At 45.4% G+C, this 25,641-nt stretch overlaps 1 protein-coding gene across 1 annotated transcript in view; it reads right to left on the minus strand.

The window, feature by feature from the left end:
* Positions 1-25,641, minus strand: part of LOC127580080 (dedicator of cytokinesis protein 2-like) — a 1,107,748-nt gene that overhangs the window by 142,965 nt on the left and 939,142 nt on the right. The window contains 1 exon segment of the mRNA XM_052033289.1: positions 23,045-23,201. Within this exon segment, the coding sequence (XP_051889249.1) occupies positions 23,045-23,201 (157 nt within the window).

The following is a 25,641-nucleotide window of genomic DNA, read 5'->3' on the forward strand; positions in this document are numbered from 1 at the left end:
ATACCTCTTATATGTTGGTGAGAGTTCACCAGCCCCTCAGGCAGTGTGCTCCAGATTCCACTCGCACTCTGGGTAAAAATGTTCTTCGTCTGGAACATAGAACAGTACAGCACAGGAACAGGCCTTTCAGCCCACCATGTCTGTACCGACCATGATACCAAATTAAACTAATCCCATCTGCCTGCACACAGACCGTATCCTTCTATTCCCTGCCTCAGGTGCTGTCTGTGTGGAATTTACATGTTCTCCTTGTGACTGCGTGGGTTTCCTCTGGATCCTCTGGGCGCTCCGGCTTCCTCCCACATCCCAAAGATGTGAGGGTTGGTAGGTTAACTGGCCACTGTAAATTTCTCCTAATGTAGAGGGTGGTAGAATTATTGGGAGTGCGGGGAGAACAGGTATGTGAGGAAAACACGTACCACCAGGCTCAAGAACAGCTTCTGTCTTGTTATTATAAGACTCTTGAATGGACCTCTTATACGATAAAGATGAACTCTTGATCTCTCAATCTACCTCATCATGGCCCTTGCACCTTATTTATCTACCTGCACTGCACTTTCTCTGTAACTGTACCATTTACTTCTGTATTCTGATATTGCTTTTTCTCTGTACCACCTTGATGTGTTTGGAATGACCTATCTGGATGGCACGCAAACAAAAGCTTTTCGCTATACTTTGAGGTAGTACAAAGGGGAGAGGCAATGACATGAATATAGAATAATGGACACGAGAAAGAATTCAGGTGCTGGAAATATGGACCAACACACAAAATGTAGTGTTGCAATTCCAGAGAAAGTGCAGTGCAGGTAGATAAATAAGATGCAAGGGCTATGGTAAGGTGGGCTGAAAGATCAACAGTTTTTCTTTATCGTGCAAAAGGTATCGGTATTGGTTTATTATTGTCACTTGTACCGAGGTGCAGTGAAAAACTTGTCTTGCATACTATACATACAGATCAATTCATTGCACAGTGCATTGAGGTAGTACAGGGTAAAAACAATAACAAAATACAGAGTAAAGTGTCACAGCTACAGGGAAGTGTGTTGCAGGTAGACAATAAGGCACAAGGTTATAACAAAGTATGTTGTGAGGTCAAGAGTCCATCTCATTGTCTACGGAAACCGTTCATTAGTCTTGTCAAGTCTATTGGTCCGATCAAGAGTCTTATAATAGCAGGATAGAAGCTGTCCTTGAGCTTGGTGGTAAGTGTTTTTCCCACATGTTCTCCAGGTATGTGACGACAATAAACCAATTACCAGTTACCAGGCAACATGAAAAATTAGTGTTGGAGTGGGATTCAATAAGCTAGCATGGTCTCAATGGGCCAAAATGGCCTTGTGCTACATTGTAAGGAAATATTATTGACTATGATGCTTATCCAGAGAGTCTTCTCAGCTTTTGAACACAAAGATTTTTGCTCAGTAGATCCCATGAAAACGAAGGTTCCTGAAATTGTTTTTAAGTAGTGTTGTATGAGGTGGCCCAGCTTGGAGGTTCAAGTCTGGCTGGGTTTTATGAAGAATTAAGTGCTGATCAGAGGGAATGTGTGACCAGCACGCAGGAAGAACAGAACCTTCTTAAAACAGCTTTTGTAATGCTGCAAGCTCTGCTTCAGATCATAGCAGACAGCCAGGGTGAGAACAACAGCAATCAAGGAGTACGGATGGATTATCAAAGCTAGAAGCTAGCAGCTAATTCACAGCCCTGCCAAAGAGACGATGGACTGGCACCTTTGAACTACTGAGAGATAGAGAGAGAGAGACAGAAATAATGCAAGAGCATGATGGGGCTGGAGAACGGAGCAATCCACTCCGTGCCCAGCCAGATGCCTCCACTGAGTGTGGCCGCTTTGAAAAAAAATCTCCAATTATCTGCCTTTTAATGAGGATCTCATTTGCTGATTTGCTCTGAGGTTTAGCACAGAGCCAGTGGTGCATTTTACTCATTCCACTTGTTGTCAAGTGTGGGCGTGAGTCTCCCGCGGTCTTCTGGAGCTGCTAAATAAACCATTAACAGGGGAACCTGATGTGAAGCAGTGTAGGCGAATGTGCAGTTGGAAGGTCATCTGTGGCCATTGTCCTTTATTTCAGATTTCCAGCCATTGATGTTCCGTATCTGCAGCTGTTCCAATGTTCTGTTTCTGTTTGTCTCTCCTCTGATGCCAGGCGTGGTGACTCGTTGCAAGCTGTTCTCTGCAGATCCACTCATGACTTCAATTATCAACGTTCTACTCTTGTAAATCTAAATTCTATGTCTCTAAGAGTTACTAATAATGTTCCTTTAAATCTTCTTCCAGGTCTGGCGATCTTCCAACCTCCGGGAGTGACTGATCTATCGATTCAACCTCACAATCTACCTTGTTATGACCTTGCACCTTATTGTCTGCCTGCACTGCACTTTCTCTGTAGCTGTTACATGACATTCTGCATTCTGTCATTGCTTTACCTTGTACTATCTGAATGCACTGTTGTAATAGAACATAAAGCAGTACAGCACAGAACAGGCCCTTCGGCCCACAATGTTGTGCGGACATAGCTATTCCCTTCTACCTGCAGAAATCCCATGTCGCCCCAGTTTCCTCTCATTCATGTGCCCATCCAAGCCCCTCTTAAAAGCCACCAATGAATTTGCCTCCACCACCCTATCAGGCAACGCATTCCAGGCATCCGCCACTGTCTGAGTAATAAATGTGCCCCTGACGTCTGTTCTGATCCTACCCCCTCTCACCTTAAATGCATGCCCTGTGATGAAATGATCTGTATGGATGGCATGCAAAACAAAGTTTTTCACTGTACCTCGGTACATGTGACAATAATAAACCAATTTACCAATGCCAATGCAAATGTATGGTGTAATAAATGCATCCTGCCTTTGTATTGTCTGCCTGCACTGCATTTCCTCGTTGGCTGTTACACTTTATTCTGCAATCTGTTATTGTTTTACTTTGTACTACCTCAATGCACTGTGTAATGGATTGATCTGTACGAACGGTACGCAAGACAAGTTTTTCACTGCACCTCGGTACATTGACAATAATAAATCAACTCCAATTCCAATTCTCCCTCGAGCTGCAGCTCCCCCAGACAGAGTCATTGCCATTAACAATCCTCCTCTCTCCTCTCTCAGTCAACACCAGTCTGTACAGCACAGGAACAGGCCCTTCAGCCCATCATGTCTGTGCTGACAATGATGCCAAATTAAATTAATCCCTTCTACCTGCACATGATCCATATCCCTCCATTCCCTGCATATTCATGTGTCTACCTAAAAGCCTCCTGAATGCCACTATTGTACCTGCTTCCACCACCAACCCTGGGAGCCTGTTCCAGACATCTACCACTCTCTGTGTAAAAAGCTTGCCCTGCACATTCCTTTTAAACTTTCCCCTCTCATCTTAAAGCCGCACCCTCTAGTATTTGATGTTTCTACCTTGAGACTGGCCAGATGATTGGTCTGAAACATAAACTGTCCATTTCCCTCCACAGATGCTGCCTGACCCGCTGAGTTCTTCCAGTATCTTGTTTGTTGCTCAACACTTACAGAGCGTCTTTTGCAACCTCAAGATAACTGAAACAAGCCAACAAAATAAAAACAGAAAGTGCTGGAAATACTCAGCAGGTCAGGCAGCATCTGTGGAAAGAGAAACGCTTAACATTTCCGGTCCGGGACCCTTCATCATAACTGAGAGATCGAGTAAACAAGTCAGAATAAGAGAAGATGGGGATGGGATTGGTAGAACAAAGGGAACAGCTCTGATAGGGTGAGACCAAATGTGTTGATGGGGCAGTTAGAACAGCAGTTACAAGGACATTATGGAGCCATACAGCTCAGAAGCAGGCTCTTCTGCTAACCAAGCCCATGCTGACCATCAGATACCTTTCTGTATTCAGCCCACTTGGTCTGCAGCCTTCTATGCATATGTAATATGTTTTTGCTTAATGTCTTGTTATTGGTGGGGTCGTGTGACATCCCCAGCAGTCCAGAATATAGAAAGAGAACAACTGAAACAAATTTGGAATAAAAGCAGACACTCAGCAGGTTATAAGACTATTGAGCGGTTCCCTTATATGATGAGATGGACTCTTGACCTCGTGATCTACCTTGTTATGACCTTGCACCTTATTGTCTACCTGTAATGCACTTCCCTGCAGCTGTGACACTTTACTCTGTATTCTGTTATTGTTTTTCCCCTGTACTACCTCAATGCTCTCTGTACTAACTCAATGTATCTGCACTGTGTAATGAATTGATCTGTAAGACAAGTTTTTCACTGTACCTCAGTACAAGTGACAATAATCAACCAATACCAACAAAAGAACAAAGAAAGAGTGGAGAAGTTTTCTGTAGCTACTAACCAACATCAGTCCCTTAACCAGAAGGAAAAAGGAATCTAGACACTCACAACAGTGATTGAACCATAGAACACATTGATAAGGTCGTCAACCTGAGACGTTAACTCCGTTCCTCTCTTCATGGATGCTTCTTGACCTGCTGCGTGTCTGCTTTTATTCCAACAAACTGAGGGGATGTAGGGGTTGGAGGATGGAGGAACAACACCTCATATACCGCCTTGGGAATCTCCGACCTGATGGCCTCAACATCGATTTCTCTAACTTCCGGTAACCCCACCTCTTCTTTTTCCTTCCCCCCACTCCTTTGTCTTTCCTTGTTCCTGTGGCCCCCTTCCCCTGCCTTGATGACCTGGGTAGTGTAGTGATTAGCGTAACGCTATTACAGCGCCAGCCACCTGGGTTCAATTCTGGCCACTGTCTGTAAGGAGTTTGTACGTTCTCCCCGCGTCTGCGTGGGTCTCCTCCGGGTGCTCCGGTTTCCTCCCACATTCCAAAGACATACAGGTTAGGAAGTTGTGGGCATGCTATGTTGGCACCAGAAGCGTGGCAAAACTTGTGGGCTGCCCCCAGAACGCTCTACGCAAAAGATGTATTTCACTGTGTGTTTTGATGTTCATGTGACTAATAAAGATATCTATCTATCTATCTATCAATCTATCCTCCCCTCCCCTCCTTTATTCCACGGTCCACTGCCCTCTCCTTCCGGATTCCTTCTTCTTCAGCCCTTTACCTCTTCTACCCATCACCTCTCAGCTTATTACATCTTCTCCCCCTCCCCCACCCACCTACCTTCCCCCTCACCTGGACTCACCTATCACCTGGACTCACCCACCCCCTGCCTGCGTGTGCTCCTCCCCCTCCCCCTCCCCCCGCCTTCTTATTCTGGCTTCTGCCCTCTTCCTTTCCTGTCCTGATGAAGGGTCTTGCCCCAAAACGTCGACTGTTCATTTCCCTCCATGGATGCTGCCTGACCTGCTGAGTTCCTCCAGCACTTTTTGTGTATTGCTCCAGATTCCAGCATCTGCAGAATTTTTTGTGTCTCCACAGAACATCGTGTTACAGCTACCGAGCAAGTACAGTACAGGTAGACACATAAAGTGCAAAGGCCACAATGAGGTAGATTGGGAGATCAAGAATTCATCTTTGGCATATGAGAGATCCATTCAAGAGTCTGATAAAAGTGGGATGGAAGCTGTCCTTGAGCCTGGTGGTACGTGCCTTCAAGCCTTTGCACCTTCTGCCCGATGGAAGGGGGAGACACAGAGAGTGAGGAGGGTGGGAGGGGTCCTTGATTATGTTGGCTGCTTTCTTGAGGCAGTGGGAAGTGAGTCAACGGGTGGGAGGGTGGTTTGCGTGATGGTTTGTCAGTCAGTGTGCACTGGAGGAACAGCTGTGCTCACTGCATCTGCTTTCGGACGGGGAGCATTCATTCACATGGAGAACTGCCATGTGTCTGAATGAAAAGCTCTGTGTACAGGATCCCAGAATTCTCTCTCGATAAGCACATCTCAGACACTAAGATGGATAATAACAAGTTGCATTTATCATTATAAAAATGTCCAAAGTACTTAACAGGAGAATAATCAGACAAAGTCAAAAAGCAATGCTGGAAATCTGAGGTAAAAGCTGGTAATGTTGGAAATACCAGCAGATCAGGCAGCATCTGTCGACAGATATTCAGGGTTAATTAAGCTGATACGGAAAGGTCTCTCCATAGATGCTGCCTGACCTGTTGAGCCTTTCTGGCACTTTCGGTTTTTATGTCTTTAAATTGGAAACAGCAGTAGGCACAGGCTCCATCAGTCAATATGATCATGGCTGACCTTTTACCCCAGTTTTACTTTCCTGCAATCATTCCACATCCCTGGAGTTCTTAGTGTCCAAAAATCTAAGTCCACAAAAGTCAAAGTGGCATGTCCCCATTGACCCTCACCAATTTTTTATTGATGTGCCATTGAAATTATCCTTTCTGGATGCATCACGGCTTGGTGTGGCAACTGCTCTGCCCGTGACCACAAGAAACTGCAGAGAGTTGTGGACACAGCCCAGCATCACAGACACCAGCCTCCCCTCCATGGACTCTGTCTTTATCTCTCTCTGTCTTGGTGAAGCAGCCAGCATAATCAAAGACGCCACCCACCCGGGTCATTCTCTCTTCTCTCCTCTTCCATCAGGTAGAAGATACAGGAGCCCGAGGGCACGTACCACCAGGCTTAAACACAGCTTCTATCCCACTGTGATAAGACTATTGAATGGTTGCCTTATATGAAGGGATGGACTCTGACCTCACAATCTACCTTGTTGTGACCTTGCACCTTATTGCTCTGCACTTCCTCTGTAGCTGTGACACTTTACTCTGTACTGTTATTGTTTTTACCTGTAATACCTCAATGCACTCTGTACGAACTCAGTGTAACTGCACTGCGTAATGAATTGACCTGTACAATCGGTATGCAAGACAAGTTTTTCACTGTACCTTGGTACAAGTGACAATAATGAACCAATACCAATACCATATACTTTTTGCAATATGGAGACCGGCATATGATGTTAAGGGTACATTGATGTGAATATTAGGGATAGGGAGTATGCATTATGAGGAGAGACTAAGGGAGCTACGGCTTAACTCTTTGGAGAGAAGGAGGATGAGAGGAGACATGATAGAGGTGTACGAAATATTAAGAGGAATAGATAGAGTGGACAGCCAGCGCCTCTTTCCCAGGGCACCAATGCTTAATACAAGAGGGCATGGCTTTAAAGTAATGGGAGGGAGGTTCAGGGGAGATATCAGAGGAAGGTCTTTTACCCAGAAAGTGGTTGGGGCAGTGGTGGAGGCAGGTACATTGGTCAAATTCAAGACATTACTAGATAAGCATATGGAGGAATTTAAAGTAGAGGGATATGTGGAAGGAAGGGGTTAGATAGTCTTAGGTGAGGTTTAAAGGTCAGCACAACATTGTAGACCAAAGGGCCTGTATTGTGCAGTACTTTCTATGTTTAATATTAAGGGAATATGGATATGAAGTTGATATGTAACAGACAACAGAAGCTCTTAGTGAATGGTTGGTTCTCAGACTGACGGCAGGCGCTTGGCATTGATCGCACAGAGTGTCTAGCGATAGACTGTTCTCTTTGGTTGGTGGGGGGAGTGGCTGAGGACGGGAGGTCACAGGTACAAAATAGACGAGAAAGGAGGTAAGAGTGGCATCAGGAAACACTGAGCATGTGGTGGGAGTGGACTGCCTGTGGATGAGGTGGTGGTGAATTCCATTGTGACCTCCAAGGGAGAAATGAATAAATACACAAAGTCAGAGAGTCACAGAGAGATGCAGCAAGGAAACAGGCCCTTCAGCCCATCGGGTTCATGTTGTCCATCCGTTACCCATTTCAACTAATCCTACTGCTATTCTCCTCACATTCTCGTCAACTGTCCCTGGATTCTGCCAATGACTACACACTATTACTTTACAGTGGCCAAGTAACCCACCAATCCGCACATCTTTGGGATGTTTTGAGAGGGTTCTTTTGTGAAGTACATGAAATATTCTGCTTTTACGCTATGTTCACCGAAGTGGATAAAGCCATTATTTTTCCACATTACATTCTGACTGCCATGTTTTCACTCACTCAGTTTTTCCAAAAACCTCCGAAGCCTCTTTACGTCCTCCTCCCTGCACACAATTTTGTCCAGCTCAGCAGCATCAGCAAAGTTGGAAATGTGACATTCGGTCCCCGCAGCCAAATCATTGATATTGGTTGTGAATGGTTGGGTCCCAAGCACTGATCCCCACTCTACCACTTCCTCTGGCAGTTCGTTCCATACACCCACCTGCCTTCTGTGTGAAAAACTCGCCACTAAGGTCCCCATCAGGGGAAGACTAGTTATTAACCGTGAAAATACCGATGAAAATTCAAACTTTTCCTTCATCAGCGCAACTTTGTTGTGCTGATAATTGGACTTTCAACATCCTTATATTTGTAGTGTTGTGAGCAGTTTTGTGTGCCATATCTAAGGAAGGATGTGCTGGCATTGGAAAGGGTCCAGAGGAGGTTTACAAGAATGATCCTGGGTATGAAAGAGTTAATGTATGAGGAGCGTTTGATGGCTCTGGGCCTGTGCTCACTGGAGTTTAGAAGGAATGAGGGGGGATCTCATTGAAACCTACCAAATATTGAAATGCCTCGATAGAGTGGATGTGGAGAAGATGTTTCTAGTAGTGGGAGAGTCTAGGACCAGAGGGCACAGTCTCAGAATAGAAGGACGACCCTTTAGAACAGAGATATGAGGAGGAATTTCTTTAGCCAGAGGGTGGTGAATCTGTGGAATTCATTGCCACAGACGGCTGTGGAGGCCAAGTCATTGGGTATATTTAAAGCAGTGGTTGATAGGTTCTTGATTAGTAAGGGTGTCAAAGGTTACAGGGAGAAGGCAGGAGAATGGGGTTGAGAGGGAAAAGTAAATCAGCCATGATTGAATGGCAGAGCAGACTCGATGGGCCGAATGGCCTAATTCTGCTTCTTTGTCTTATATTGGATAGTTCATCATACTGTAGCAGAACACAAGATAAAGAGCGCAAATGAAAGGAAAGCTTGAATCAATAAAATTGTCATAGGTGTAAATTTTGGATTATGAGGAAAGGGCTTGGAGAGAGAGTGGAGGCAACCAGCAGCTATAACACATCCTGAGTGGTCATAAGGAGTTCTGTCTAAAATCATCAAGAATTAAACAAGAAGTAATATTCCAAATTAAAGGCTTGTGGAGACCTGCAAGTAGAATTGACCACCAGTAGTGAGTGAGAGCTGTCAGGAATTATAACTAAGGATCAATGCTGTGTATGGTACAAAATATAGAGGTGCTATTAGAGCATGATTATAATATTTCATATTATACCTTTGGTAATTCCATATAACATCCTATGTCATTATATCTGAATTGTCCGTATTTATAGTATTTTAGGTGGGCACAGTAGTGTAGCAGTTAGCGTAATGCTATTACAGCGCCAACGACCTGGGTTCAATTCTGACCGCTGTCTGTAAGGAGTTTGTACGTTCTCCCCATGACTGCGTGGGTTTCCTCCGGATTCTCCGGTTTCCTCCCACATTCCAAAGGCGTACGGGTTAGGAAGTTGTGGGCATGCTATGTTGGTGCTGGAAGCGTGGCGACACTTGTGGGCTGCCCCCAGAACACTCTACGCAAAAGATGTACTTCACTGTGTGTTTCGATGTACATGTGACTAATAAAAGATACCTTATCTTATTTGTGGAAATTTGGTCAGTTTTTAACGAACATTTTTAAGAGTTGTGCTTCTGTGTGTATCTTGACTGGCCTTTGCTTCTGGACAGGTCTAGTCTGGAGACAGGTGTAGGAGAAGCTACTCATAGTGCTCCCACTGTGCTGTTGGGCAGGAATTTCCAGAATTTAGACCCAGTGAAGGTGAAGGAAAAGCAATATATTTCCAAGTCAGGATGGGGTGGTGCTGTCCCCACCTCTCTCCTGTTTGGAAGAAGAAATCATAGGTTTGGGAGGTTATAGAGTCATAGAGCAATATACCATGGATACAGGCCCTTCAGCCCAACAAATCCATGCCGACCATGGTGCCCAACCAGCAAGTCCTAATTTCCTGCGTTCGGCCCATATCCCTCCAAGCCCCGCCCCTCCATGTACCTATCCAAGTGTTTCTTAAATGATACTCTTGTGCCTGCCTCAACCACTTCTCCTGGCAGCTCGTTCAGTATACTCACCTCCCTCTGCGTGAAAAAGTTGGTCCTCAGGTTCCTTTTAAGTCTTTCCCCTCTCACCCGAAATCTATTCCCTCTCGTTTTGGACTCCCCTCCCCTGGGTAAAAGACTGCTACCATCCACCTGATCAATGCCCCCTCATGATTTTATTAAATTCCATAAGATTACCCCTCATCTTCCTACGCTCCAAGGAATAAAGACCCAGCCTGGCCAACCTCTCCCTGTAACTCAGGCCCTCTGATCCTAGCAACATCCTCATAAATCTTTTCTGCACTCTTTCCAGTTTAGCCTCGTCTTACCAATACACAGCACTCCAAGTGCTGCCTCACCAACAACTTATACAACTGCAACATAATGTCCTAACTCCTATACTCATTGTCCTGACTGACGAAGGCCAGCGTGCTAAATACTTCTGTCACGACCCTGTCTCCCTGTGATGTCGGTTTCAATGAAATATGCACTTGTACTCTTAGCTCCCTCTGTTCCATTACACCCCCTAATGCCCAATCATTCATAGTATAAGGCCTACGTTGGTTTGACTTTCCAAATTCATCACCTCACACTTATCTGTATTGAAATCCATTTGCCACTCCGCAGCCCACTTCCCCAACTGATCAAGATCCCCCTGTAACCTATGATAACCTTCACTATCAACGACACCTAATTTTGTGTCATCTGCAAATTTACTGATCAAGCCTTGTGCATTCGCATCCAAATCATTTATGTAAATAACGAATAACAAGGGTCCCAACACCGACCCCTGCGGCACACCACTGGTCACCGGTCTCCATTCTGAGAAACAACCTTCAACCACCACCCTCTGCTTCCTACCTCTGAGGCAATTTTGAATCCACCTAACTCTCCCTGGATTCCATGGGACCTAACCTTCCAGACCAACCAACCATGCAGGACCTTGCTGAAGGCTTTGCTAAAGTCCAAATATACAACATCCAATGCCCTACCCTCATCTATCTTTTTGGTCACCTCTTCAAAAAACCCTAAAAGGTTCGTTAAGCACGACTTTCCATGCACAAAGCCATGCTGACTCCTCCTAATCAGACTCTTGTCTACCCAAATGCTGGTAGATCCTGTCCCTCAGAATTCCCTCCGGTAACTTCCCCGCCACTGACGTCAGGCTGACTGGCCTGTAGTTCCCTGGTTTGGCCTTGCTACCTTTTCTTAAACAAAGGGACAACATTAACCACCTTCCAGTCTTCGGCAACTTCACCTGTGGCTAACGATGAAGCAAAAATCTCTGCAAGGGCCTCCAGCAATTTCTCCTCGAGCCTCCCGCAATGTCTTAGGATGCACTGTCAGGCCTTGGGGATTTATCCATCTTAATGCACTGTAAGGCTGCAAATATCTCCACCCTGCTAATACAAAAGTTGTCCAAAACATCTCCACTAGTTTCACTTATCTCTTGAGCAACTATGATTTTCTCCTCAGTAAATACAGAGGAGAAATATTTGTTAAAAATCCTACCCATTTCCTGCGACTCAAGACAAAGAGTCATAGAGTCAGAGAGTACCACAGCACAGAAACAGGCCCTTCGACCCATCTAGTCCATGCCGACCTGATCTTCTGCCTAGTCCCACCTACCTGCACTTGGACCATATCCCTCCAAACCCCTCCCATCCATGTATCTATCCAAACCTCTCTTAAATGTTACAACTGAACCCGCATCTGCCACTTCCGCTGGCAGCTCGTTCTACACTTGCACCGTCCTCTGAGTGAAGAAGTTTCCCCTCAGATTCCCCTTAAATATTTCACCTTTCGCCCTAAACCTATGATCTCTAGTTCTCTTCTAGTTCCCAACCTGAGGGGAAAAGCCTGCATGCATTTACACTACATGCAGTATATGTATGTATACTGCATGTAGTGTGAATACCCCTCATAATTTTGTATACCCCTATAAGATCTCCTCTGCTGATCTGCTGTCGTTGGTGGTCTGCTGACCTTTAAGGGGACCTAGTCTCTCCCTAGCCACTCTTTCTTTATACAGCTATAGAACTTCTTGGGATTTTCCTTAACCTTACCTGCCAGATCCATTTCATACCCTCTCTTTGCCCTCCTGGTTTCCCTCTTAAGAGTATTCTTAATCTTTTTATAGTCATCAAGGGATTCACTCATCCCCGATCTCTTAAACACAATGTATACTTCCTTCTTTTTCTTGACCAGAGCCTCAATATTCCTTGTCAGCCAAGGTTCCCTAAACTTGCCAGGTTTACCCTTCACCTGAACAGGAACGTGCTGCTCCTGAACTCTTGGATATCACACTCTTAAAAGCCTCCTACTTTCCATTCATTCCTTTCCCTTCCAACAGGCTCTCCCAATCGACCTCTGCTAGATCCTGCCTAATTTCCCCTAAATTAGCCCTGCTCCAGTTTAGGACCCTGACCTGTGGACCCGTCCTATCCTTTGCCATCACTATCTTGAAACTAAGATAGAATTATGGTCACTAGAACCAAAGTCGTCCCTGACTGCCACCTCAGGTACCTGCCTCATTCCACAAGAGGAGGTCCAGTATTGCATTGTCCCAAGTAGGGCATCGTCCTGAGTATATATTGACTCAGGAAACTTTCCTGGACACATTTCACAAATTCCATCCATCCAAACCTTTAACACTCTGGGTAGTCCAGTCATTACTGGGGCAATTAAAATCTCCCACTAATACAACCCAATTATTCTTACAACTATGAGCAATTTCCCTACACACTTGCTCCTCAAGTTCCAGCTGACTACTGGGGGGTCTATAATACAGCCGCACTAGAGTGTCTCTCCCCTTCCGATGGAATAGCTTGGGTGATTAACTGCAGTGCATTTTGTAGGCTGTGCACATTGTAGTCATGGTGCACCGGTTGTGGAGGGAATTAATTGGGTGGCACATTGGCACAGTTGGTAAAGTTCCTGCCTCACAGCTTCAGTGACGCAGGTTCAATCCTGTCCTCCGGTGCTGCCTGTGTGGAGTTTGCACGTTCTCCCAGTGTGGGCTTCTCCAGGTGCTCCGGTTTCCTCCCACATCCCAAAGTTCTGCAAGCTGTTAAGTTAATTGGCCAGTGCAAAGTGCCCAAGAGTTGAGTTGATGGGAATGTGGGGAGAATAAAATGGGATTGTGTAGGATTAGTGTAAGTGGGTGCTTGATAGTTGGCATAGACACACTGGGGTGAAGGGCCTGTCTCCATGCTGACTCTATGACTCTAATCCTTCATCAGATGGCCTGCTTTGTCCTAGATAGTGTTGGGCTTCTTGAAGTTTGTTTGAGCAGCACTCATCCAGTCAAGTAGAGAGTATCTCATCATGCTCTTGACTTGTGAGACCTTAATTAGTTTGCCACTGTTCTTTCATTTCATTTCAATTCTAGTCCAGACTTGTCGGTATGTAGGCTCTCACCCTACCTGCAAAGATCCTAATTGAAATAAGCTGCTGGCAGTCTCCTTCAAGTTCTTGCATGGTGCGTGTTTGAACCAACAAAACTGCCTAAAATTGAGAACAAATTAGCCCCAACACTGGCGGTCACCCTCAGTTAATTGCTGAAATTGGAAGGTAATTGAAAGCCTTTATTGCCTTGGAGTCACTTCAAGTCCGAATGAGGAAACTCATGTGCGGGATCTTGCATGACTTTGCGTGGAAACCTAATGCCAGTAGCTTTACAGAGAATAACAACTTGCGGTTATATAATGAATTTATCCTGGTAACAAGCCCCAGATGCTTCACTGGAGTGGATTCAGACAAACTGTGACAGGCTGCCCAAGAAGAGTAGGCATTAGAAAGTGTCAGCGAACGTTTGTTGAATGAGAGCCTTAAATGAGCAAGAAGATGTGGGAATATAAAGGCTTGTATTAAAATAACGAGATATAGAAGCAGAAGAAGGCCATTCAACCTGCTCTGCCTAATCCAATGATCTCAGGAAGGTGACATCCGTCATTAAGGACCCCCACCATCCAGGCTGTGCCTTCTCCTCGATGCTGCCATCAGGCAGGAGGTACAGGAGCCTGAAGACCCACACCTCAAGGTTCAATAACAGCTTCTCCCCACTGCCATCAGGTTCTTGAACCGACCTAATTTGACCTTGGACTATATTTCCCTCAATTTGCACTAATGTCATTATGTTTATTTTTGTTTTGCTTCATTGTGTAAGTTATGAATAATTCATGTTAATTAATTAATTTATGTCTTTTACATTTGTCATGTTGTATGGTACATAGAACATAGAACAATACAGAACAGTATGGACCCTTGAGCCCACCATGTTGTGCCGACCTTACATCTACACCATGATCTAACCCTTCCCTCCTACACAGCCCATAACTCTCCATTTTTCTTATATCCACGTGCCTCTCTAAGAGTCTTTTAACTTCCCCTATTGTATCAGCCTCTACCACCACTCCTGGCCGTGCGTTCCAGGCACCCACTACTCTCTGTGTAAAAAACCTACCTCTGACATCTCCCCTAAACTTTCCTCCTCTGACCTTAAACTGATGTCCTCTGGTGTTGGTCATTGCCGTCCTGGGGAAAAGGTGCTGGCTGCCCACTCTGTCCACAATACCTCGGACTATCCACAGATGCTTCCCAACCAGTTATTGCCAGCATTTTCTACCTCTCGGCAGTGTAGCGGTTTGCGTAACGCTATTACAGCGCCAGCGACTCAGGTTCAATTCCAGCCGCTGTCTGTAAGGAGTTTGTACATTGTCCCCGTGTCTGCGTGGGTTTCCTCCGGGTGCTCTGGTTTCCTCCCACATTCCAAAGACGTACAGGTTAGGAAGTTGTGGGCATGCTATGTTGGCACCGGAAGCGTGGCGACACTTGCGGGCTGCCCCCAGAACACTCTACGCAAAAGATGTATTTCACTGTGTGTTTCGATGTACATGTGACGAATAAAGATATCTTATATCTTATCTTAATGTCATTATGTGATTTCTTTTGTTTATTGTGTTATGTAAGTTATGTATAATTTATGTTAATTGATGTTTATGTAATTAATGTGTGCCATGTACTGTGCTGCCAAAAGCTAATTTTCATGGCATTTCTGCCCTGGGTATGTATGAGCATGACAATAAATTTGAACTTGAACTTGGTCTCCTACATCATTACAGCAAAGGCTGATGCTAGCTCAAGGAAGAGCACCTCACCTTCTGACTGGACACATTGCAGCCTTTGGGGATCATCGCTGAACACAACAATTTCTGAAACTTGGCAGTTCCATCAAGCCCATATTGCTAGCATTCAGTCTCTTCCTACCTTGTGGCAATGTCAGGTAATTAATCATTTCCTTCTATATGTGCCTCTCTGAGACATCTCTTCTCTTATTCATTAATGCTCTGACCACCGTCTTCACTCAATCATCACTCCTTTTGTCATTTAATCTCTCCTGACTCCCAGCCTATCACAGACAGTTGTGTGTTCTCACTCCCTTTGCCTTTCCTCTGCATGTTTCTGGAACAGTACAGGAACAGGCCCTTTGGCCCACAATTTCTGTGCCAAGCAGGAGGCAAAATTAAACTAAATTTCTTCTGCCTGCACATGATCCATATCCCTCCATTCCCACATGTTCATGTAGGGGTTTCACTAAGGTAGCGAGAGGTACAGACAAGAGTCCATGGAGGGGAGGCTGGTTTCTGTGATGTGCTGAGCTGTGTTCACAACTCTCTGCAGTTTCTTGTGGTCACGGGCAGAGCAGTTGCCATACCAAGCCATATAACAGCCTCTTAAACACCACTATCAGATCTGCTTCCACTACACTGGCAGCCCATTCCAGGCACCAACCACTCCATGTTTAAAAATCTTGCCGTGCACATCTCCTTTAAATTTTCCCCCTCCCACCATAAATGCATGTCCTTTAGTATTTGACATAGTGTGAACCTGCTCTATGTCTAACTTCATCTTCTGACCCCAACGCCTCTGCTATCGAAACTAATTTGTCCCTCTCTCTTTCTCAGTCTTGACGAGGGAGATTAGACCTGAAATGTTAACTGTTTCTCTCTCCACAGACACTGACTGATCTGCTGGGGGTTTCCAACATACTCTTTTTTTATTTCAGATTTCCAGCACCTGCAGGTTTTTTTTCTGATTTACTTTTTCTTCATCTCCAGCCTTATTGATAGGTCATGGACTAGAAGCACTGACTGCTTTTTCTCTCTCCACAGATGCTGCCTGACCTGTTGTGTTTTTCCAGCAAATTTTTCCAAATTCCCAACCTCTTGTCCTCTCCAAAGTGCATTTTTCAAACGTATGCCCACCTCCCGACCTTACACAGAAGGATCTGTGTGAGGGGCATGGACGTTGGTGGAATACTTTGAAATGCCGCTCTTTGTCCGCCCCTCGCCCTGTTTTCTGTCGTCATCTGTCTGACCCGATATCCCTTGCACAAGCTCACTGTCAAATTTTGTCTCAGTGTTCTTAGGTAAGATATCTTTATTAGTCACATGTACATCAAAACACACAGTGAAATGCATCTTTTGCGTAGAGTGTTCTGCGGACAGCCCGCAAGTGTCGCCACGCTTCCGGCGCCAACATAGCATGCCCACAACTTCCTAACCCGTAAGTCTTTGGAATGTGGGAGGAAAACAGAGCACCTGGAGGAAACCTACGCAGACACGGGGAGAACGTACAAACTCCTTACAGACAAGTGGCAGGATTTGAACCCAGGTCGCTGGTGCTGTAAAGCGTTACGCTAACCGCTACGCTACTGTGCCTGCCCTAAAACTCCTGTTAAGTGCCTGAAGATGTTTTATAACCTCACAGGTTGCCTTTGTTCTGATCCTGGAGACACAAGAAATTCTGCAGATGCTGGAATCTGGAGCAACACACAAAAAGTGCTGGAGGAACTCAGTGGGTCGGGCAGCATCCATGGAGGGAAATAAACAGTCAACGTTTCAGGCTGAGACCCTTCATCGGGACTGGAAAGGCAGAGGGCAGAAGCTGGAATAAGAAGGTGGGGTGAGGGGGAGGAACAGAGGCTGGCAGGTGGTAGGTGAGTCCAGGTGAGAGGGCGTAGGTAGGTGGGTGACGGGGGGGGGAGGGGGCAGGGGAAGATGTAATAAGCTGAGAGGTAATAGGTAGAAGAGGCTGAGGGCTGAAGAAGAAGGAATCCAGTAAGACAGGGCAGCGGACCATGAAATAAAGGATGGAGGAGGGGAGGAGAGGAGATGGGCAGGTCGTCAAGGCAGGTAAAGGGAGCCACAGGAACAAGGGAAGACAAGGAGTGGCAGTGGGGGATCGTGATATCAAGAGTCCATCTCATCGCATAAGGGCACTGTTCAATAGTCTTATCACAGTGGGATAGAAGCTGTCCTTGAGCCTGGTGGGATGTGCCCTCAGGCTCCTGTATCTTCTGCCTGATGGGAGAGGGGAGAAGAAGGGGAGGGGTTACCAGAAGTTAGAGAAATCGATGTTGAGGCCATCAGGTTGGAGACTCCCAAGGCGGAATATGAGGTCTGATCCTGGTGTCTAATGCAAGACACTTCAGTGGTGACTGGGTGCATAAATAACAAACTTCTTTCCCTGCCCTCCCTGCCCTCTCAGTTCCCCGTCTATCAACTTAATGAGTGTAAGTGTCATCTCAATATTTAATATAAATCATTTTTAATTGTTATCAGAAAAAGGCTAGCAGAACAAATATGGTAATAAGCAATAAATGTCGGAGTGATTCATCCTGAACAGCGTATTAATGAATTGCAAAAAATGAATGATTCAGCATGCACCTTGTAGCGTCAGGCAGCCCTGCAGCAAACTGTTTATTATTCTGAAATAAGGAAAGAATTTGGCAGTTCGTGCAAAAAAAACAGGGTTGTTGGATAATGGTAATGATGGGATGAGGCGAGGTAAATAGAAGGAAGCTGTGTCCATTATTTTTTACATTTCATTATGCTACAGGAAGCCATTCGTTCCATCAAGTCTATGCCAGCTCATGAAACACTTCAATCAGTTTCTCTCACATCCTTTGTCACAGACCCATTAGCTCCTGGTTGATTCAACTGTGTTAAGTAGTTTTTTAACATGTATAGTGTTTAATACACCTCAAGTGGCTGCACAAGGAATGGCCGCTTCTTAGCTTATTGGTTCATCCATCAGGTGAATATGTGTTTTCTCATTGGTTGGTTTTGCCACAGGTATCCAATAGGTTTTCTGACTGGACTATTGTTAGCTAAGGAGTACGTTTTATCTCAGGTATAAAAGGTGTTTTTTTTTGTTAATCACTCTCTTGCTTATCTCTCTTTCTTGCCTCTATCTCTCTCTTGCTTATCGCACTCTTTTGCCCCCGTCTCTCTGTTGCTCTCCTCCCCCCCCACCCCCCAACTCATTTTAGTTCCTTTGTCTCGGCTCACTTCCCAGTAGTGTAGCTAGTCCCATGTGCTCTGTGTTTTAAACTTTTCCAATACAACTTTGGAAAATAAAACTTGAAAACCAAGTTGTTTTCAACTCATTTTTGGTTCCTCAAAGAACCTGCAGATTCAAAAATAACCAGATCTGACACTCCCCATGATTTTCCTAACATCCACCTTGACTTCCTGACCAACAGACCGCAATCAGTGAGGATAGGCAGCAACACCTCCAGCACCATTATTCTCAACACTGCTGCGTCCTCAGCCCTCTACTCTACTCCCTATACACTCATGACTGCGTGGCCAGATTCTGCTCTAACTCCATCTACAAGCTTGCGGATGATACCACCACCGTGGGTCATATCTTAAATAACGATGAGTCAGAGTACAGGAGGGAGACAGAGAGCTTAGTGACATGGCATCATGACAACAACCTTTCCCTCAATGTCAGCAAAACAAAAGACCTGGTCATTGACTTCAGGAAAGGGGGTGGTGTACATGCTCCTGTCTACATCAATGGTGCTGAGGTCAAGAGGGTTGAGAGCCTCAAGTTCCTGGGAGTGAACATCACCAATAGCCTGTCCTGGTCCAACCATGCAGAAACCATGGCCAAGAAAGCTCACCTGTGCCTCTACTTCATCAGGAGGTTAAAGAAATTTGGCATGTCCCCTTTGACACTCACCAACTTTTATTGATGCACCATAGAAAGCATCCTATCTGGATGCATCATGGCTTGGTATGGGGCAACTGCTCTGCCCAGGACCACAAGAAACTGCAGAGAGTTGTGGACACAGCCCGGCACATCATGGAAATCAGCCTCCCCTCCATGGACTCTTGTCTATACCTCTCGCTGCCTTGGTGTAGCAGCCAGCATAATCAAAGACCCCACCCACCCGGGTCATTCTCTCTTCTCTCCTTTCCCATCAGGCAGAAGATACAGGAGCCTGAGGGCACATACCACCAGGCTCAATGACAGCTTCTATTCCACTGTGATAAGACTATTGAATAGTTCCCTTAAGGACTCTTGACCTCACAATATACCTTGTTATGACCTTGCACCTTATTGTCTACCTGCAATGCACTTCCCTTTAGCTGTGACACTTTACTCTGTATTCTGTTATCGTTTTACCTTGTACTACCTCGATGCACTGTGCAATGAATTGATCTGTATGAACGGTATGCAAGACACATTTTTCACTGTATCTCGGTATAAACCAGTACCAATAGCACACAGTCCTCACCGGAGGTCAGGATTGAACCTGGGTCTCTGGAGCTGGGAGGCAGCAGCACTAACTGCTGCATCACCATATCATCATTGGTGTACAGTTCAGGAATCCAGTGACAAAGCGCCTCTTCTCCAAAGTCAAAGTCAAAAAGTCAAAGTCAAGTCATATGCACAAGTCCATGTGTGCACAGGTGCAATGAAAAACTTATTGCAGCAGCATCACAGGCACATAGCGTCAGATACACAACATTCACAAGAACAAGAGCATTCTCAACTTCCTTAGAAGGCAAAGGAAATCTCCATGTCCCCAATGACCCTCACCAATTTTTACAGATGCACCATTGAAAGCATCCTGTCTGGATGCATCATGGCCTGGTATGGCAACTGCTCTGCCCAAGACCGCAAAAAAATTGCAGAGAATTGTGAACGCAGCCCTGTCTATCACGAAAGCCAGCCTTCCTTCCATTGACTCCATCAACACTCTTGCTGCCTCGGGAAAGCAGCCAACATAATCAAGGACCCCTCCCACCCTGGTCATTCTCTCTTCTGCCCTCTCCCATCGGGCAGAAAATACAAAAGCTTGAAAACACGCACCACCAAGCACAAGGACAGCTTCTATCCCACTGCTTTAAGACTCTTGAATGGACCTCTTGTACAATAAAGATGAACTCTTGATCTCCCAATCTACGTCATCGTGGCCCTTGCACCTTATTGTCTGCCTGCACTGCACTTTCTCTGTAACTGTAACACTATATTTTGCATTCTGTTGTTGTTTACCTTTTGCACTGCCTTGATATATGTATTGAATGATCTGTCTGGATGGCAAGCAGACAAAAACTTAAGATTTAAGATCTTTATTAGTCACATGTGCATCGAAGCACACAGCGAAATGCACCTTTTGCATAGAGTGTTCTGGGGGCAGCCCGCAAGTGTCACCACGCTTCTGGCGCCAACATAGCATGGCCACAACTTCCTAACCCGTACGTCTTTGGAACGTGGGAGGAAAACCGGAGCACCCGGAAGAAACCCACGCAGACCATTCAGCCCTTGATCCTGTGTTCTACCTCTCAATGAGATCATGGCTGATCAGTGACTTTATTCCTACACACCTGTTCTTTTCCCTCACGCTTTTATATTAAATTCTATCAAACGCAAACTTAAAACTAATGCCTAATACATCATCAATTCTATTTGTGGAAGAGAGTTTCAAATTTCTCCACCATCCATGTGCCGAGGTGTTTCTGGAATCTGGAGCAACAAACAATCTGCTAGGGGAACTCAGTGGGTTGAGCAGCATCTGTCGGGGGAAAGGAATTGTTTCGGGTCCTGATGCAGGGTTTCGACTTGAAACATTGACAATTCCTTTACTGCCACAGATGCTCCTCGACCTGCTGAGTTCATCTAGCAGATTGTTTGTTGTTCACTCCTGAAATACTGGCTCAAAGTTTTTGACTCTGTCCCTCAATCAAACAATGTTATTTTCTCTCTTACCTCGTTAATCCTTTGTATACCAAAAGCTTCAGTACAATGAGATGGACTATGACCTCACGATCTACCTTTTTGTGACCCTGTACCTTATTGCACTGCACTTTCTCTGTAGCTGTGACACTTTACTCTGTACTGTTATTGTTTTTACCTGTACTACATTAATGCACTCTGTACTAACTCAATGTAACTGCACTGTGTAATGAAATGACCTGTGCGATCGGTATGCAAGTTTTTCACTGTACCTCGGTGCAAGTGACAATAATAAACCAATACCAATACCAATACCAATCAAATGAACTCTAAATCTTCCAAGTACCAGGGAATACAACCTCAGTTCGTGCGATCTTATCTCATCATTTAACCCTTGGAATTCAGGTAAAATTCCAATGGATCTCTGCTGCACTCCCCTCAGACCAATATGCCTTCCCTAAAATGTGGTGCTCTGAACTGCTCTGAGCTCCAGATATGGTCCAACCAAATTCTTGTCCTTTTGAAGATTAACTCAAACTTCGGTCCTCTGTATATTGAAAAGGTACAGAGAAGATTTACCAGAATGATTCCAGGGGTAATAGGTTTCACTCAACAAGGTTGGCTCAGAGAAACTTGTGTTGTTTGCCTTGGAACAAAAGAGGTTTAGTTTCAGTTTTGTCAATGAATTGTCAATGTTTCGAGTCGAAACCCTGCATCAGGACCCGAAACAATTCCTTTCCCCCGACAGATGCTGCTCAACCCAATGAGTTCCCCCAGCAGATTGTTTGTTGCTCCAGATTCCAGCATCTTTTGTGCCTCTGTTTCAGGAGTGAAGTTCAGAAACACCACGGCACATGGTGATAGTTTCAGATGAGGTACACAAAGGAAATTGGTCTCACTAGCTGGTGGTACGAGACCACAGGACGCAGATTAGGTTGGTGAAGAGTTAAGGGGTGGGGAGGAGGCAGGATTTGAGGAAGACCTTTTATTAATGCAGTGAGTGGTAATGACCTGAAGCTCACTGCACACACAAAAGGTGAAAGTTGAGATGCCGAATGATTTCAAAAGGGAATTGGATGGGGACTTGAGGGAATCAAAGTTGCAGGTCCACAGGGATAGAGCAGGGAAAGGGACTGATTCGCTCCAAGACCAATATGTCCTCTCCAAGGTGTGGTGCCCAGAACTGCTGCTGGTGCTCCAGGTGTGTTCTGACCAGAGCTTTGTGTAGCTGCAGCAATGTTTATCTATCATTACTCCAAGCCTCTGGATACTAGTTAAGTTAAAATACCATTGGGGTAAATGCAGAAAGGAGTAATGGATACAGGACATACAACATAGAGCACAGGAACAAACCCTTCAACCCACCATGTCTGCGCTGAACATGATGCCAGTCTAAACTAATTCTATCTGTCTGCACATGGTCTATATCCCTCCATTCCCTGTCTATTCATGTGCCTGTCTAAATGCCTCTTAAATGTTGCTATCGTATCTACTTCCAGCACCTCCACTGGCAGTGCGTTCCAGGCACCTATCTCCCTTTGTGTAAAAACCTTGCCTTGTAAATCCCCTTTAAGCATTTCCCTTTCACCTTAAAGCTATGGCCTCTAGTAGTTGACATTTCCACCCTGGGAATAAGACTCTGACCATCTGCCCTACCTAAGCCTCTCATAATTTTATATGCTTCTATCAGGTCTCCCCTCAGCCTCCGATGCTCCAGAGAAAACAACCCAAGTTTGTCCAATCTCTCCTTATAGCTCATACCCTCTAATCCAGGCAGCACCCTGGTCAACCTCTTCTGCACCCTCTCCAAAGCCTCCACATTCTTCCTGTAATACGGTGACCAGAAATGCACAGTATACTCCAAATATTGCCAAACAAAAGTTTTATACAAACTATAGAAGTTTTATAATATATTGTGCAATCTTGGCTTTGACTTGAAAATGACCTACCAGCAGATTTACGGTGCAATTCATGCTGTAGTTCTGGTTTTCATCATTCATTACAGTCCTGTAGTCCAGCAGCCTTTCCAGTAGGCCAGTTACCAGGGCAACGAAGGATTCACCTTGCTTGGCTAGATATTGGGATTTCCCGCAAAGCTCCAACAAGCTGAGAAAAAAAATAAGAGGACAAGAAATGGGACAAATTAATTCACTTATTACAACACAGAAGGAGGCCATTTGGCCCATCATGTCTATGCCAGCTCCCAGCAGAGCAATTTTGTTAATCCCATTCCCCCTTCCCATTTTCCATTTATTTATTTTGTAATTTATAGTAATTTTATGTCTCTGCACTGTACTGCTGCCGCAAAACAACCAATTTCAGGACATATAAGTAAGTGATAATAAACCTGATTCTGATTCTGATTCTGACCTCCCTTTGTAGAACTGAGTAATCAGCTTCAAGTTCCGAGCTCATCTGCCCATCCACTGCCCTTTTGATTCTTTTGTCACTTATCTGCACTGGGGTAATTGACAGTAGCCAACTAACTTAACCAGCACATCTTTGAAATCAGAGCAGCTTTCAACAAATCACAAATATCAGCTATGGGCTGCCAGCAATGGTGGTGGAGGCAGATATGATAGGGTCTTTTAAGAGACTGTTGAATAGGTACATGGAGCTGAGAAAAATAGAGGGCTATGGGTAAGTCTAGTAATTTCTAGGGTAGGGACATGTTCAGCACATCTTTGTGGGCCGAAGGGCCTGAATTGTGCTGTAGTTTTTCTATATACCTCCCAGGAATTGCACCTCCAATCAGCTTCAAGTTCCTGGGCATCAACATCTCAGAGGAACTATCCTGCGCCTAACACGTTGATGCAATCATGAAGAAGGCACGCCACCGATTCTACTTCATTAGGAGTTTGAGGAGATTTGGTATGTCACCAAAGGCTATTGCAAATTTCTACAGATGTACAGTGGAGAGCATTTTGACTGGTTGCATCACAGCCTGGTATGGAGGCTCCAATGCACAGGATCGCAAGAGGCTGTGAGTGGCAGCAGAGTGTTCTGGCCTTTGGCTCAAGGGGCTTCAGCGTGAAGGGGCAAGGAGGGTAAGTAGCTGGTAAGTAGGTAAAGGCAAGGTTTACCTATTGTTCATTATAGATTTGTAGGTGGGACTAACTAGGGAAAAAAGAAAGGTAGTCAGATGGAGGACATGGTGGTGTGCTGCAGCTGTTTGATGTGGGAACTCGTGGACCTTCATCAGGTGACAGTCACCCCCCTTAGGGTAGGTACATCTGAGGTTCAGGAGGCAGATAGAATGGTGACTGTCAGGGGAGGGAAGAGGAAGAAGAAGTCAGGCAGGCAGACAGGACAGAGAACCCCGGAGGCTGTTCCCCTCAGTAACAAGTTTTCTACCTTGGAAGCTGTTGAGGGGGATGACCTGCAGGGGCCTAGCTGCAGTTACCAGGTCTCTGGCACTGGGACTGGTACTGCTGCTCAGAAGGGAAGGGTGGGAAAGAGACATGCGGTAGTGATAGGGGACTCGATAGTCAGGGAAACAGACAGGAGGTTCTGTGGCAGTGAGCATGAATCCCGGATGGTATGTTGCCTTCCAGGTGCCAGGGTCCGGGATGTCACTGATCAGGTCCACAGGATTCTTGAGCAGGAGGGAGAGCAGCCAGAAGTTGTGGTCCATATTGGCACCAATGACATAGGTAGGAAGGGGAATGAGGTCCTGAAGAGTGAGTTCAGGGAGCTAGACAGAAAATTGAGGAACAGGACCTCAAGGATAGCAATCTCAGGATTGCTGCCGGTGCCACGTGATAGTGAAGGCAGGAATAGGAGGAGGTGGCAGATAAATGCGTGGCTGAGAAGCTGGTGCAGGAGGGAGGGTTTTAGATTTCTGGATCATTGGGATCTCTTCTCGGGAAGGTGGGACCTGTACAGAGAGGACGGGTTACACCCGAACCAGAAGGGGCCTAATATCCTTGCGGCGAGATTTGCTAGGGTGGTTCGGGAGGGTTTAAACTAGTTTGTGAGGGGGAAGGGAACCGGAGTAGGTCAGAGGAAGAAGGGAATGGGGAAAAGTTAGATCAAACAGGTAGAGAGGCTTTGGGGAAGGAGAAGCAGAATACAGGCTATAAAAGTAGTAAGGTAGATGGACTGAAGTGTGTTTACTTAAATGCAAGAAGTGTCAGGAATAAGGGGGATGAACTGAGGGCTTGGATAAGTATGGGGGACTATGATATCGTGGCTATTACTGAGACGTGGCTGACGTCAGGAGAGGAGTGGATATTGAATATTCCTGGTTTTCGGTGTTTTAAGAGGGATAGGGAAGGGGAGAGAAGAGGGGGAGGGGTGGCGATACTGGTCAGGGACACTGTTACGACTGTGGAAAAGATGGATGTTGTAGAAGGATCATCTCTAGTGTCCGTATGGGTGGAAATAAGGAACAAGAAAGGAGCAGTTACTCTACTAGGAGTATTCTATAGGCCCCCCAGTAGCATTAGAGATATAGAGGAGCAGATTGGCAGGCAGTGTTTGGAGAGAAGCAAAAATAACAGGGTTGTTATAATGGGAGACTTCAACTTCCCAAATATAGACTGCA

The sequence above is a fragment of the Pristis pectinata genome, chromosome 2 (assembly GCF_009764475.1).
Source record: "Pristis pectinata isolate sPriPec2 chromosome 2, sPriPec2.1.pri, whole genome shotgun sequence".
In the NCBI taxonomy this organism is placed as follows: Eukaryota; Metazoa; Chordata; class Chondrichthyes; order Rhinopristiformes; family Pristidae; genus Pristis; species Pristis pectinata.